The following is a 15,545-nucleotide window of genomic DNA, read 5'->3' as shown; positions in this document are numbered from 1 at the left end:
ATTATACTACTATGATATCTCAAATCGTATACGGACAACCCACGACTGATTAGATACAATATGTTTTTTTAAATGTTTTTTTTTAAATAAGGTTCAATAAGTTTTTAATTATACTGTATATGTATTCATAAGTAGAGTTTAGTTGTTTAATAGTGGTTAAATTATGTTTTAAAGTGTAGTATGGTTTTAAAGTATATAACATTGTAAGGGTGTATTAGATGAATTATGAATACTGTTAGTATATAATGCGTAGCAATAGCAAGGAAAATACCTTAGCACCGAGCACTTTAAATATTTAATTGTTTAATTGATATATGTTAGTGGATCATTAGGATTGGTCAATTGCATATATAACACCAGTATTTAACAAATGTAAGTGTTCTGAGGAAGTCTACTTTGATGTAGATGAAAGCGCTTAACCAAATACTTATGGATTTGTTTTACTAAATAAAGAAGTGTTTTACAAGGAATTGTGGAGCAGTAAGTGAGTCCTGACACTCAGTGCAGCGAACGGAGTGTGGGTGCAATTGTTTTTTAAGTCAGAAAGTTAATTAATTAATTCATTTCATTGATTTATTAGCATTCATTTACATGGATTGTCCATTCAGGCATTAGTTGTACCTTTTCAGCAGAGGCACAGGGAGAAAAGCTCCAGTTGTAATACATGCACAAAAGGTACAAAATCAGGTAAGAAATGTTATAGTGACTTTTAAGCAGTTTAGCAGAATGAATGCATACTAAAGCACACAAAAATGTTTTACAAAAGACAACAGTACATATCCGGTGATAAAAATGTGTGTAAGTCATGAATAAAATGTAACAGGCGAGTACAGGAATGGTTCAAAACAAAGAAAGTAGAAGGAAGGGAAGAGAAAATGATTTGCAAGAGCAGGCGATGAAAAAGTAAGGTCTGAAGAAAAAACGTTAACGTAACGTGTTAGTGGAAGTGATACTTCTACAGCATTGTGCAGGAGTAGCAAGCTGAAAATACATGTTTGACAGGTAAGACCAGGGAAACCAGCAGCAGTTTCAGAATAAAATGTGTTTGGATCATGCATTGAATGTGACAGAGAATGAAATAGATAATTAGCAGATAAACTGATTGAGAGAAGGCTGGATAGGGTTGAGTGAGTCACTAGCCAGATATGTAAAGCTATGGAACATATTATCTCATACCTCATTACTCTGGGCAATGAAAATATCTTAACTGTGGACCTACGTCAATTTGGCTTTGCCAGGGGAATGTCCTGCCTCTTTAACTCATTCATTTATTTGAAAAACTAACTGAAGCATTGACCCCGCCAAAGCCTATGACACTTTTCCTCATACAGGAATTACTGTCAGACTTGTAAATCTGAGTGTTAATCCTTATTTATTTATTTATTTGTTTGTTTGACATTTGATAACCGGGATGGTCCAACTGGGCATAACCATTTTTCAGTGGAGGCCCAGGGAGAAAATCTCTGCAAAAACAACAGTAAGAATACAATAAGATACAGTAGAAGACAAATATTTATAAATTTAACAATATCAGCAGTAATAATAAAATCATTACCAGTAATAATAACATCATTAGCAGTAATAAAATCCATTATCTGTGTGCCTGGGAAGACATGATCGACAGACCACGATGCTTTGCCAGAGATGGTCTGCACCTGTCGCCCTTGGGATTCAGGTTACTGGCTAAGGCTCTTGCCACCCCTATAGTGCCTTTTTTAGGCAAAGTTCAAAGGACAAAAACACCACCGTAACACGTACAAGCATGCAAAATCTGAAAATAATATTACTCAGTGCTAGAAGTCTAAACCTCAAAATGCACTCTCTTGAGGCACTCCTAAAAATGGAGAACATCGATATCTGTGCAGTAACTGAGACCTGGTTTAAGGCTCCAGGGAGCACCCCTGCAATACCAGGCTACAACTCTTACCACACTTTTCGGCCACCAAACCTGGATTTAAACACTAAAGGTGGAGGAGTGTCCATATTCACCAAGGATATTCACACCTCTAGGCTAGTTGCCCAACACAATGCGTCTGAAATTCTCCAGGTGCAACTAACACTAGGAAAGACTGCAATCCAAATTGTAGCTTGCTACAGATCTCCCACCATGCCCCAAGATTCTCACTACACCTTTCTAAACATACTGGAAAATATTAAGAGACAACCAAACACCCTAATACTGGGTGTCTTCAACTACCCTGCCATTAACTGGGAAAACTACTCGTGTACCAACATCTTTGCCCAGCGGTTCTTGGAATTCATAAATTCCAGTGGCCTGGATCAACTAATCCATTGTCCCACCAGGGGCTCCAATATCCTAGACCTGGTCATTATCAACATGGGAAATCAATGCTCCACACCTATGGTCACCCTCTCACTGGTCAGGTGAAACCATAAGCTAATCATCCTTAACATCCACATCACACCCACATCCCCCAGTAAGGAAACCTCCATAAAAAAACTTCTCCAAAGCCAACTTCATGCTATTCAAGTCAGAAGTGACAAACTTTATGACACCCATGCAGACAGGAACTGAAAGTTCAACTGCAGAGTCCTACACTAAGGCACTGTATGAGCACATCCACTCATGCATGAATCGTGCTATCCCAAATAGAACCAAGATCCTCTCCTCCAAAAAAATGAAGCCAATCTGGTGGTCCCCTGCCATAAACAAACTTTACAACAAAAGGAAGAAACTGTTGCAGAAAAGAGGAAAATCCCAGGATGCAAAAAACTGCCTTACCAGCCTCAGTAAGAAGCTGAGATCCCTCATAAAATCCTCCAAAGCTTGTTACGAAAATAAAATTGCCAAAGATTCCAAAGACATCCACAAGGCATTCTATAACTATGTCAAGAATCTAAATGGCAATGCTCAGATCTACTCTGAGCTACAACAGAATGGCATTAAATATACTGATCCCAAGGATATCGCCAATATCCTGGCAGATCGGTTCAGTGCCAACTTCACCCCCTTCTCACCCCTAAATGGCCCATCTCAATACCGGAAGATTGCCAAATTCTGGTAATAACAGCCACACAGGTAAAGAACGCACGCTCCAAAGCTAAGAATACAGCATCCATGGGGCCTGATGACATCCCGGACTGTGTACTACATGAACTACAAAATTAACTGGCACCTCACCTAAGTGTCACGTTTAATCATAGCCTCACCTCAGGCTTCATGCCCACTGAGTGGTGCACAGCTACAGTTATCCCACTCCACAAGGGGGAATCTACCTTGGATCCTGGGAACTACTGCCTCATCAGTCTGACGAGCCTGATCTGCAAGGGTATGGAACGTATTATCATGGAACTTATAAACAAAGACATTGGCAACCTTCAAACACTGGACTCCACCCAGTTTGGGTTCGTCAAGGGCCGATTTTGTCTCCTGAACCAGATTGACTTCTTTGAATCTGTCTCTAGAGCTGTGGACGAGGGTAAGGTGGTCCACACAGCCTATCTGGACCTCACCAAGGCCTTTGACACCACCCCCCACTCTGGAATCATAGATAAACTTACTAAGCTGGTCATTAATCCCTACATCACTCAATGGGTTGCCAACTGGCGTACTGACAGAACCCATGCTGTAAAAGTAGCTGACTCCAAATCCATCTCCAGACAAGTGACAAGTGGAGTACCTCAGGTTTCAGTCCTGGGACCACTCTTGTTTGGCATCTACTTCTCTGAAGTACAGGCCAATACTAAGGGACTCTGGTTAACAAAGTTTGCAGATGACTGCAAACTGGGAGCCATTATTGAATCTCCAAATGATGTGGATACTCTACAAAAAGGCCTTGCAGAAACAGATGCTTGGTGCCAGAGTCATGGGCTCAAGCTCAATGCCAAGAAATGTATAGTTATCCCCTTTGGGACAAAACATGTACCCATGAATTGCCACATAGGTGGCAGTATACTAAACACCGAAAGTGTGATAACAGACTTAGGGACACAGGTAGACAGTGGTCTCATCTTCGATAACCCCATCACCACAACAGTCAGGAAATCCTTCTATGTAGCACACCTCATCACTAAGGGCTTTTCATCCAGAAAAATGAGGTCATTGTCCCACTGTACTCATCCCTCATTAGACCCATTATAGAATACAACGCCCCATTTGGTATGTACCTCTCAAGACACCTGCAACAACTGGAAAGGCCACAGAAATACCTCACTAAAAGAATCACAGGCCTAAAGCAGATGCCCTATGCTGACCGCCTTAAAAAACTCCAGTTATACTCTGTCACATATCGTCTACTCAGAGGCGATCTCTTCTTAACATACAAGACCATGTCAAACCCAGAGCTGTTAGACATGCTACACTTAAAGAAATCCCAATCCCTCAGAGCCACATGCCGCAGGGATCTAAACCTTGTCATCACAATAAACAAAACATGCTGGAGGGATAGGTTTCTGACCCAGAGACTCCCCAGACTCTGGAATAGACTGCCCATACATGTCAAGCAGAGCACCTCTTTGGCCCTCTTCAAAAGGAACCTTGATGATTGGATGGGAGAAAGGAAATTCAACCCGGGGATCACGTCAGTTGCCGTGCTAGATAGGGGTCTAGGGAAGTAAATAGTGTGTGAAGAAATAGCCAGGGAATTTTTGTGGCTAGGCTTGTATAGGCCCTAGGGCTGATAGCCTAGTATCAACCTATGAACCTATGAACCTATGAACCTATAATATCATCAACAGTAATAATAATATCATCATCAGTAATAATAATATTATCAGCAGTAATAATAATATCATGTACAGTAATAATAATATCATTATCAGTAATAATAATATCATTATCAGTAATAATAAAATCATCAGCAGTAATAATAATACCATTAGCAGCGATAATAATATCAGCAGTAACAATAATATTAGCAGTAAGAATAATATCATCAGCAGTAATAATAATACCATTAGCAGCGATAATAATATCAGCAGTAACAATAATATTAGCAGTAAGAATAATATCATCAGCAGTAATAATAATATCATTAGCAGTAATAATAATAATATCAGTAATAATATCATCAGCAGTAATATTAATATCATTAGCAGTAATAATATCATCAGTAATAATAATATCATCAGCAGTAATAATATCATCAGCAGTAATAATAATATCATCAGCAGTAATAATAATAATATCATATAACTATCAGTAAGGAATAAGGAAATAGATAGAGAAGATAACAGAGAAGCAAAATTTAGGCAGTAGGAAGGAAGTGGAGCTAGAGTAGGGGAGGAGTTCAAGTTGGATGATTACAGAGACAAGACCAGGTACTATTAAGATGCAGTTTTAGTGTTTTCTTAAATTTGTAACATTGGAGATATTTCTCAAGGGCAGAAGAAGTTTGTTCCAATGGGAGGAAAGAGAAGAGCTGAGGAGATACTGTCCAATAGATTTATTATACTTGTAAATTTGAAGTAAAAGTTGATCAGAACTTCTGAGAGATTGGGGGGGGTGTAAAGAGAGATAAGTGCTGAGAGACTACGACAGTTGTGGGGTTTATTTAGAATGGAATGAATAACTTGAAGTTGAGAAAATAAGAGTTTGTTAGGAAAGTCTAACCAGTTAGTGACTTCTGGGCTAGGTTATGATGAGATATGAAAGGCAGGTTGGCAGCGAATCTGGATACATTATTATAGGTAGGTTATAATTTGGAAATAAGAGATGACTGTAGATTAGTTAGGATTTGTGAGCCATAAAAGAGATTAGGAAGAAGGAAGGCATGGGTGAATGAGATTCTGGTGTCAAGTGTGAGGGACCTTTTATTTCTATACAATAAACGAAGCTTTTGGTGAGTTTTCTTAATACAGTGATGTACATGTAAGTCGAATTTTAGCCGATCATCTATGGTCACACCAAGGAGCTTTGTATGAGTTTCAGGGGAAAGGAAAGTATTATTCAGTGAGGAAATGGTAAATGATAATTTCAGGTGGTAAAGAGATTTTAGTAGGAAGAGGAGGAGTTTTGTTTTTTGGGGTTAAGAATGAGTTGATTGTTAGATAGCCAGGATTCAGTAAGGTTTAAGGATTTTTGTGTGATAGATAGTAGATCTGTAGTGTTCTCAGCAAAAGAGATAATAGTGGAGTCATCAGAAAACTGAATGAGGGAGGACTGCGGACAAGCTTGGTATAGATGGTTAGTAAAGATGTTAAAAAGAAGGGGACCTAGAACTGAGCCTTGTGGAACGCCCATGTAAGGTAGCTGTTGAGCCAAGAGATAGTAGAAGTGAATAAGTTGAGTTGGGCTAGCTTGGAGAGGAGGATGGAGTGCGAGACAGTGTCAAAGGCTTTAGAAAGGCCTAAGAAGAGGCAGGACACAAGTTTATTGTTATCTCTAGCTAGACAGAGTTGATAAAAGAGATGAGTGCAGTGGTTGTACTGTGGAAAGGGTGAAAACCATGCTGGGTTGGAGTATTCAGGTTTTCTTGGATAAGATAGGTTAAGATTTGTTTGTAAACACGATGTTCAAGAATTTTGGAAAGAGGAGAGAGAATTGCTACAGGTCGATAATTAGAGAGTTCAATAGAATTCCCTCCCTTGTGGATGTGTATTATGTGGGATGTTTTCCAAATAGTGGGGACAGTTGATTCTGTAATGCAGCGATTAATAAGGACAGAGACAGAATATGCTATGGAATTAGCTGCAATCTTAAGGAAGTGAGGTGGTAGTTTATCAGCAGAAGGTGGACATGGTTTTAGTTTAAGAAGCAGGTTTTTAATATATTTAGTAGGAACTGTTTTTAATGAGAAGGAGTTGAGTGCTTGAGCGATGGTAGGAGGTAAAAGATTAGGTGGGTAGGAAGCCTACATGAGCTTACTGATGGTATCAATGAAGTATGAGTTAAAAAGAGATGCAGTTTCAAGTGCAGTGTTATTAGGACATGGGTTGGGAGTTGAAGGATTGCCAGCGTGGAGAATATGGTTAACAGTGCTCCAGAATTTGTGGGGGTTTCTAGATGAAAACGGTGAGTGAGGCAGAAGTTCTTCTTATCCGTGATAATGTGCTTCTTAGTCAGATTACAAAGTTCCCTCTATATTTGGAAATCTTGGGATCTTGTTTTGGTTCAGCATTTCCATGTGTTATCTCTTTTATGAATAAGAGACAATGTGAAGTTACAAAGCCAAGGAGAACATTGAGATTTAACTCTGACAGATCTGGGAGGGGCAAGAGAATCAAGTGTGTTAAGGAAAATAGAATTAAATTGAAATACAGCATCATCCAAAGGTAGAAAAGAGAGGGAGGCCCAATCAATAGCCTGGAGAGAGTTGTTAAAGATTTGAGGGTCAAAGTTAGTTAGTTTACGAGATGCAATAACTTTACAAGGTCGAGGCTGAACTTATGTTGTTAGGTCTATAGCTAACTGTATTTCTGAAAGCAAAACAGCTATTAGAGGTGTTTCACAGGGCTCATTGTTAAGCCCTCTCTTATATGGCATCTATTTCCCAGACCTCTGGCCTATGGATATCTATGTTTACAGATTCATAGGTTCATAGGTGTGTACTAGGCTAATGGCCCTGGAGCCTTTACAAGCCTAGCCCATAGAAGTGATCTGGCGTCGTTAGTTCCCACTGCCTCTATCAAGTAGAGCCACTGGAGTGATCCCCAGGGTGAACTTTCGGTTTCCCATCCACTCATCAAGATTTCTCTTGAAGAGGGCCAGTGAGGTGCTCTACTTGACATGTATGGGAAGTTTATTTCAGAGCATGGGCAGTCTCTGGATTATGAACCTGTCCCTCCAGCATGATCTGTTGATTGTGGTAATGAGGTTGAGGTCTCTGGAGCGTGTGGTGTGGAGGGATTGGAATTTCTTTAGATGTAGCATTTCTAACTGAGTTGGGTCATTCATGGCTTTGTAAGTCAAGCAGAGATTACCTCTTAGTAGATGATATGAGACAGAGAATAGCTGGAGTTTTTTGAATCTGTCAATGTGGAGCATGTGTTTAAGGCCTAAGATCCTTTTTGTGAGATACGTTTGTGGCCTTTCCACCTGTTGCATGTGTCTAGTGAGGTACATGCCAAATGAGGCATTATACTCAATGACTGGCCTAATGAGGGAAGAGTAGAGAGAGATGATGACCTCTTTCTTCCTGGATGCAAAACCCTTGGTAATGAGATGTGCCACATAGAAGGACTTTCTGACCACAGTGGCAATGTGGTGGTCAAAGGAGAGGTTGCTGTCAACCTGTGCCCCAAATCTCTTAAAACACCTTCAGTGTTCAGTGGGCTCCCATCGATGTGGTAATTATTGGGAACTGAGTTTTTCCCAAAGGTGATGACACATTTTTTGGCATTAAGCGTAAGGCCATGATTTTGACACCAGTCACTGATTTCAGTGAAGCCTTTCTGTAGGATGTCTACATCACTTGGGGAGTTAATAATGGCTCCCAGCTGGCAGTCATCTGCAAACTTTCTTAGCCAGAGTCCATCTGTGTTGGCCTGGACTACTGAGAAGTAGATGCCAAACAGGAAAGGACCCAGGAATGATCCCTATGAGACACCACTCGTGACTGGTCAGCAGTCTGATTTGGAGTCCGGTACTTTCACACTGTGGGTTCCATCTGTGAGCCAATTTGCAGCCCACCTAGTGATATAGTTTGGTGAGTTTATCAACAATTCCTGAGTGGGGAATGGTATCAAAGGTGTTGGCCAGATCGAGGGAGGCTGTATGAACTGCCTTGCCCTCATCCACAGCTCTGGTGACTGCCTTAAAAAAGTCAACCAGGTTGAGTAGGCATGATCTGCCTTTTACAAAATCAAATTGTGTGGGATCTAGAGTTTGGAGAGTCCCTATAGCCTTGTTATTTAGGTCCATGATAATGCGCTCCATAGCCTTACATATCAGACTCATCAGGCTAATGTGGCGATAATTCCCAGGGTCTGTAGTCACTCCCCCTTTATGGAGAAGGATGACTATAGCAGTGCGCCATTTGGTAGGGACAAAGCCTGTGACACTTTTCCTCATGCAGGAATTAATGACAGACTAGTAAATCTGAGCGTTAATCCTTATGTTGTTAGGTGTATAGCTAATTACATTTCTGAAAGCAAAACACTTATTAGAGGTGTTTCACAGGGCTCATTGTTAATCCTTCTCTTATATAGCATCTATTTCCCAGACCTCTGACTTATGGTTATCTGTGTTTACAGATGTATGTAAACTGGGTGTTGTTATTCAATCTTCCACTGATTCACAATTCTCTAGCATGGGTTAGACCATGTTACCATGTGCAAGGGCAATGGTCTTAAATTAAATATGAAGAAATGTCGCATAGTTCATTTTCATAAATAAAACATTTTCCTATACCAGATAGGTGGCACACCCCTCCAAGCAGACACTGTCGTAAGGTCTAGTAACTCTTGATGACAATTCTTTATCATTTGGTCATCATGCTTTCTTTCTGACTTATCTAATACCCAACGGCATCTCCACTAGATCCAAAGAAATGTCTTAATTCCCCTCTACTCATATCTCATCAGCTCCATTATTGGATGTAATGCACCTTTTGTCCTTAAACATATCACTCAGCTTAAGAGACCTTAGAGATTCATAACTAAAATGATTAGTGGCCTCAAAAGTCTTAGTTATCAAGCCACACTGGTGGCCCTCTCTCTTTACTCAGCATGTTATAGATGCCTCCATGGGGATCTGTGTCTAGCCTTTCAAGTTACGTAAGAGCCAGCTCTCTTTGACCTGCTTTTCCTTCACAGAGAAAATAGTACCTCAGACACCCAGATAAAGGAATACACTTTCATCAGCAGATAAATGAGACACATTGGCATGACATATTCATATCCTTATATATCCGTCACCCCTGGAAGAATCTTCCACTACATTAAATAGAGTAGCACCCTTGCCACCTTTGAGGTAAACCTAGAGAACTGGATGGGCAGCTTCACATTCTGTCTTAGTCTATCTTGTTTACTCTTTTTGAGGCTGAAGGGAACTATCCAATAGAGGATTTTTGCTAGGCTTCTAGTGGTCTACAAACAAATTGGCTAGCACTTGCCTATGAATCTATGAACATTTATTCAGATGTCTTTCTGTTGTAAACACATACACTCCAACCATTTTAACAATGCTTTATCATATGTATGATTTGTTTAATTCTGCAGATTATGCAATAATGAACATGATTTTTAGGGGCAGGTATGGCTTAACATCAGTCATCAAAGTAGAGAGGACAGATATTCAAACACATTATGGACAGGTCCCATACATGTAAATGTCATAGAAAGGACACTGTCATACATAATGTTTAATCACAACACATTTATTTGCAGTTTGACCATAGCATCAGTGCATAATTTTCATAGCTAGCTAGCTACTTATTGGCTTTTCCTATGGAACATGATGTTTGTGGAGTCTCTTAGCAAGAAATATCCTCTACTCCTCTAGCAATTCCTGTCAGCCTTGTACCAAGCCTACAACAGAATTTGCCATTACATTGACAGGTATACTGGTATGTTAAACTAATTTAAGGATGTAAAGGTATTTTGTGTCACGCAGTACTTTTCATATACTCTCCCAGTAATGTAGTTACTGTCTTATTTCCAGACAATGTATCTGCATTTTCTCAAGGATTATCAGGCTGACTGAGTCATGCTTCATTAAATGGCAGTCATTATACGATTTGTAGAGCCTCAGTCAGAGAAGAAAGAGTATACTTGAAACCACATATTGTTATCTATTGACTGAGCACATAATGTGAACAGAATGAGCACAGAGTGAACACAGATAGAGCACCGAGTGTACACAAAGTGAGCACAGAGTGAACACAGAGTGAGAATAGGAGGCACACAGAGTGAGCACAGACTAACCATAAACTACACACTGAGCGAGCACAGAATGTGCAGAAAGTGAGCAGAGGGTGCATAGCGACTCGAGTATACACCAAATAGGCAAGGAGTATGTACAAATTAACTATATAATATGAACAGAGAGAGCAAATAATGAGCACTTATCAAGCTTGAAGCACACACAAAGTGAGCACAGAGTGAGAATAGGAGGCACACAGAGTGAGCACAGACTAACCATAAACTACACACTGAGCGAGCACAGAATGTGCAGAAAGTGAGCAGAGGGTGCATAGCGATTCGAGTATACACCAAATAGGCAAGGAGTATGTACAAATTAACTATATAATATGAACAGAGAGAGCAAATAATGAGCACTTATCAAGCTTGAAGCACACACAAAGTGAGCACAGAGTGAGCATATAATATGTACAAACACATCAATTCAACTGAGCTCACAGTGAACAAATAGAGAGAGAGAGAACATAGATTGAGGGCAGAATGAGTAAGCATAAGGTAAAAACAAGGTGAGTGTAGAGTGCACAAAGTCTGAACACAGAGAATTAAGCACTATGTACATTTACTTAACGTTTACGGTAAACTAACAGTTACCTAACTTATTTTAACTATTACCTAACTTTTGACCATCATATGTTTATTTTTGTAAGATGGTTCGTCTATATTGCACAGCTTATAAACAAAGGGATTATGTCTGGATCTAGGGATGCCATTGTCCCCCTTTACTCAGCCATTATTAGGCCAATCATTGAATATAAAGCCCCCGCACCCTTTGGCAAGTATCTTTCCAGACACATGCAATAACTGGAGCATCCACAGAGATATCTTACTAAAAGGATGCAAAGCCTAAACAACATGTCCTACATGGAGTGACTCAAAGCCCAGTCACTATACCCAGTATACTACAGACTGCTAAGAGGTGACTTGTCTGGAATACAAGGTATCCTCTGACCCAATACTGATAGATCTAATGCACATCAGCAAGTTAAATGGCATCATAAATACTCAGTTTAGGGATATAAATCTGTTTGCAATATCAACAGAACTGTTTGGAGGGACAGATATACCTTGCAGAGGATACTGCTGCTGTGGAACAGACTCCCAGTTCACATAAAACATCCCTCTCAATTTTCAAGCTCAACTTTGATCCATGAATGGGAAACAGAAAATTCACCCCAGGACTTCCCCCTGTACTACTAATGAACATATGCAGCTTCTAAATGCTTTACCCCATGCATGGGCACCCTCAAATAACCTATGGTCTAATCCCATTTAGGTTCAGAGGTAGGTACTAGGCTATTGGACCTAGGGCCTATATAAGCCTAGCCAAACAGGTACCCTGGCTTTCGCCACCCAAGAAAATTATTTTCCTGTGCCCCTGTCAAGCAGAGCCACATATGTGATCCCCGGGGTGAATCTCCTATCTCCCATCCAATCATCAAGATTTTTCTTGAAGAGTGCTAATGAGGAGTTTTGTTTGATATAAATAGGTAGTTTCTAACAGAGTATGGGAAGTCTCTGGGACAGGAATCTATCCCTCCAGCATGTTCTGTTTATTGTGGTAACAAGGTTTAGGTCCCTAGAGTGTGTAGCTCGGAGGGACTGGGATTTCTGTAAGTGGAGCATGTCCAACAACTCTGGGTTTGACATAGCTTTGTATGTTAGGCAGAGATTGCCTCTGAGTAGGTGATATACGATGGAGTAAAGCTGGAGTTTTTTTGAGACAGTCTGCATAGGGCATCTGTTTGAGGCCGGTAATCCTCTTTGTGAGGTATTTCTGTGGCCTTTCCAGTTGTTGTAGATGTCTTGTGAGATACATACCAAAAGGGGCGTTGTACTCTATAATGGGTCTAGTGAGTGATGAGTAGAGGGGAACAATGACCTCTTTTTTCCTGGATGAGAAACCTTTTGTGATGAAGTGTGCCACATAGAAGGATTTTCTGACTACTGTGGCAATGTCATTACCAAAGGAGAGACTACTGTCCACCTGTGTCCCAAGGTCTCATCACATTTTCAGTGTTAAGTAGACTACTATCTATGTGGTAGTTCATGGATACAGAGTTTTTACCAAAAGGGATGACAATGCACTTTTTGGCATTGAGCTTGAGACCATGGCTTTGACACCAGACATCTGTCTCAATGAGGCCCTTTTGTAGGATGTCCACATTGTTAGAAGTTTCAATGATGGCTCCTAGTTTGCAGTCATCTATGAACTTGGTTAGCCAAAGACCTTCTATGTTTTCCTGTACTTCAGAGAAGTAGATACCAAACAGGAAAGGACCCAGGACTGAACCTTGTGGTATGCCACTTGTCACTGGTCTGATTTCGGATTTGGAGTCTGCTACTTTCACAGTGTCGGTTCCGTCAGTGAGCCAGTTGCAACCCATGTTGTGACATAGGGATTTATACCTAGTTTAGTGAGTTTATCTATAATTCCAGAGTGGGGGGTGGTGTCGAAAGCCTTGGCGAGATCTAGATAGACTGTGTGAATCACCTTACCCTCATCTATGGCTTTGGTGACTGCTTCAAAGAAGTCTAGCAGGTTTAGGAGACATGCTCTGCCTTTTACAAACCCAAACTAGGTGGGGTCCAGAGTTTGGAGATTACCAATGTCTCTGTTCTTTATTCTCATTAGGGATAATATATAACTATTGACAATGGGATAGGTAAGACCAACCTATAACCAAATGGGATAGGTTATTTTGAGCACAAAAAGAGACATCTGTTAGGATTAAAATGGCCCATGAGGGCAGCTATCCTAATACTTACCTATGAACCTATGGAAACAAGGTATATGAGGAAAGCTAGTGGTGGAATGGGTAAGTCCTGGAAATTATCAAATACAAAAAAAAAAAAAAAAGAAAGAAAAGAAAAAAAAGGAATATCGGATGAAATGTGAGATGGAAAAGATTGACCAGGCCAAGAAGGAATTCTAGTGGGCTTGCAAAGACAATAGAAGTGCAGTCACAATGGTAAAGATGAAGGCTTTACAGAATCTCTGCCATTTTCTGGAAAAATGATTCAACAGATGGCAAAAAGAAGCTGTATCAAATTGCAAGACAACGAAAGAAAGAGAAAGAAAATAATTATCAGATTCCATCATGCTAAAAAACCCTCCTTGCATATCTCTGTCCAGATGTTTGCACAATGTCCAGACTTTTGCTTCATATATTTGTTCTGTTCCTCATAGAATTTGTAGTTTTCTGACAAATGATTGAAAACTGAAGTAAGTAAATAACTGCATACGTCTGAGTCTCAGACTTCATATCCTTCAGAAGAAGGCATACATCTGAGTCTCAGACTTCATATCCTTCAGAAGAAGCATGGTAATGCAAAACCCGCTATTGTAGCGAAAGTTTAGAAGAGCAAGATTTAAAAACTGTCCCTGATTTTGGGCTTTTGTCTCTTATTATTTTTGGCTTTGCCAGATTCCTTACGCTTAGTGGTTGACAGGTATGCCTCCTTGTCTTCCTTATGTTTAGAGGTTGACAGGTATGCCTCCTTGTCTTCAGATTGTCTTGTTAGATTCTGGGAAGAAAAAATATTTAAATTATATGGTAAAGCTAGAACTCCACAGAATGAGGATAGTATAAAAATATCACCTAGAAACTGAAAAGCACTGTAAAGAACAGTAAAGCAACCCATGAATGGAGATTAGCTACAACTCCATCTTTAGCATTGTGAATACCCCCACTCTGACTCCAAGTGACATTGCAAATGTGCTAGCAAATAAGTTCACTAAAACCTTCACCCCTGAAACCCCTATATAAACATCACTTATCCTAGAATCCTTTGCCCCCTATGATCATTAAGGAAAAGATATTATCAAAGACAGAAAACATTTCATCCATGGGCCCTGAGAACATACCTCATAAAAGTGGAAATGTGTACAACATTCAAGTGTAATGTATTTAGACATGATAGAGTCTACTTGTCAAGACAAGGGAGAGAATTTCTGAGCGTACTGTAAACAAACCTAGTAGGGAACAGAACATACTGGACATTGCATTAGGGAAGGGAACATAGTGGACATTGCATTAGGGAAGGGAACATACTGGACATTGCATTAGAGAAAGGAACATAGTGGACATTGCATTAGGGAAGGGAACATACTGGACATTGCATTAGGGAAGGGAACATAGTGGACATTGCATTACGAAAGGGAACATACTGGACATTGCATTAGGGAAGGGAACATACTGGACATTGCATTAGGGAAGGGAACATAGTGGACATTGCATTACGAAAGGGAACACAGTGGACATTGCATTAGGGAAGGGAACATACTGGACATTGCATTAGGGAAGGGAACATAGTGGACATTTCATTAGGGAAGGGAACATACTGGACATTGCATTAGGGAAGGGTACATACTGGGCATTGCATTAGAGAAGGGAACATAGTGGACATTGCATTAGGGAAGGGAACATACTGGACATTGCATTTGCTCCTCAATGATTGTTACTTCATTACCACCTTTGATAGGCAGTGATCATGGGGTGATAAAGGTTATATTACTGCTAGATAATTCTACTGAACTGAAATCTAAACCAGTGCACAGAAGATGAATAACAGACTATATGGCAGCAAAACAGTCACTATATAAAACTAATTGGAGTGATGCGTTCAGTGGAAATGCTGCAGAAGGAATGTGGCAAGTTTTGAAAACAAAATTGTTTAAGTATGAAAAATCAGGGTGTCCCACAGGATTCTGTCCTAGGCCCATT

At 40.1% G+C, this 15,545-nt stretch overlaps 1 protein-coding gene across 1 annotated transcript in view; it reads right to left on the bottom strand.

The window, feature by feature from the left end:
* Window positions 1–15,545, bottom strand: part of LOC122791456 (mucin-2-like) — a 539,946-nt gene that overhangs the window by 404,616 nt on the left and 119,785 nt on the right. Inside the window, exon 3 of the mRNA XM_044059201.1 lies at window positions 4,837–5,155. Within this exon, the coding sequence (XP_043915136.1) occupies window positions 4,837–5,155 (319 nt within the window). The remainder of the gene's footprint in view (window positions 1–4,836; window positions 5,156–15,545) is intronic.

Source organism: Protopterus annectens, chromosome 17.part0 (assembly GCF_019279795.1).
Source record: "Protopterus annectens isolate FY-2018-M chromosome 17.part0, PAN1.0, whole genome shotgun sequence".
NCBI classification, from domain to species: Eukaryota; Metazoa; Chordata; order Ceratodontiformes; family Protopteridae; genus Protopterus; species Protopterus annectens.
The sequence above is the reverse complement of the archived record's forward strand: the minus strand, read 5'-3'. Positions and strand labels throughout refer to the sequence as shown.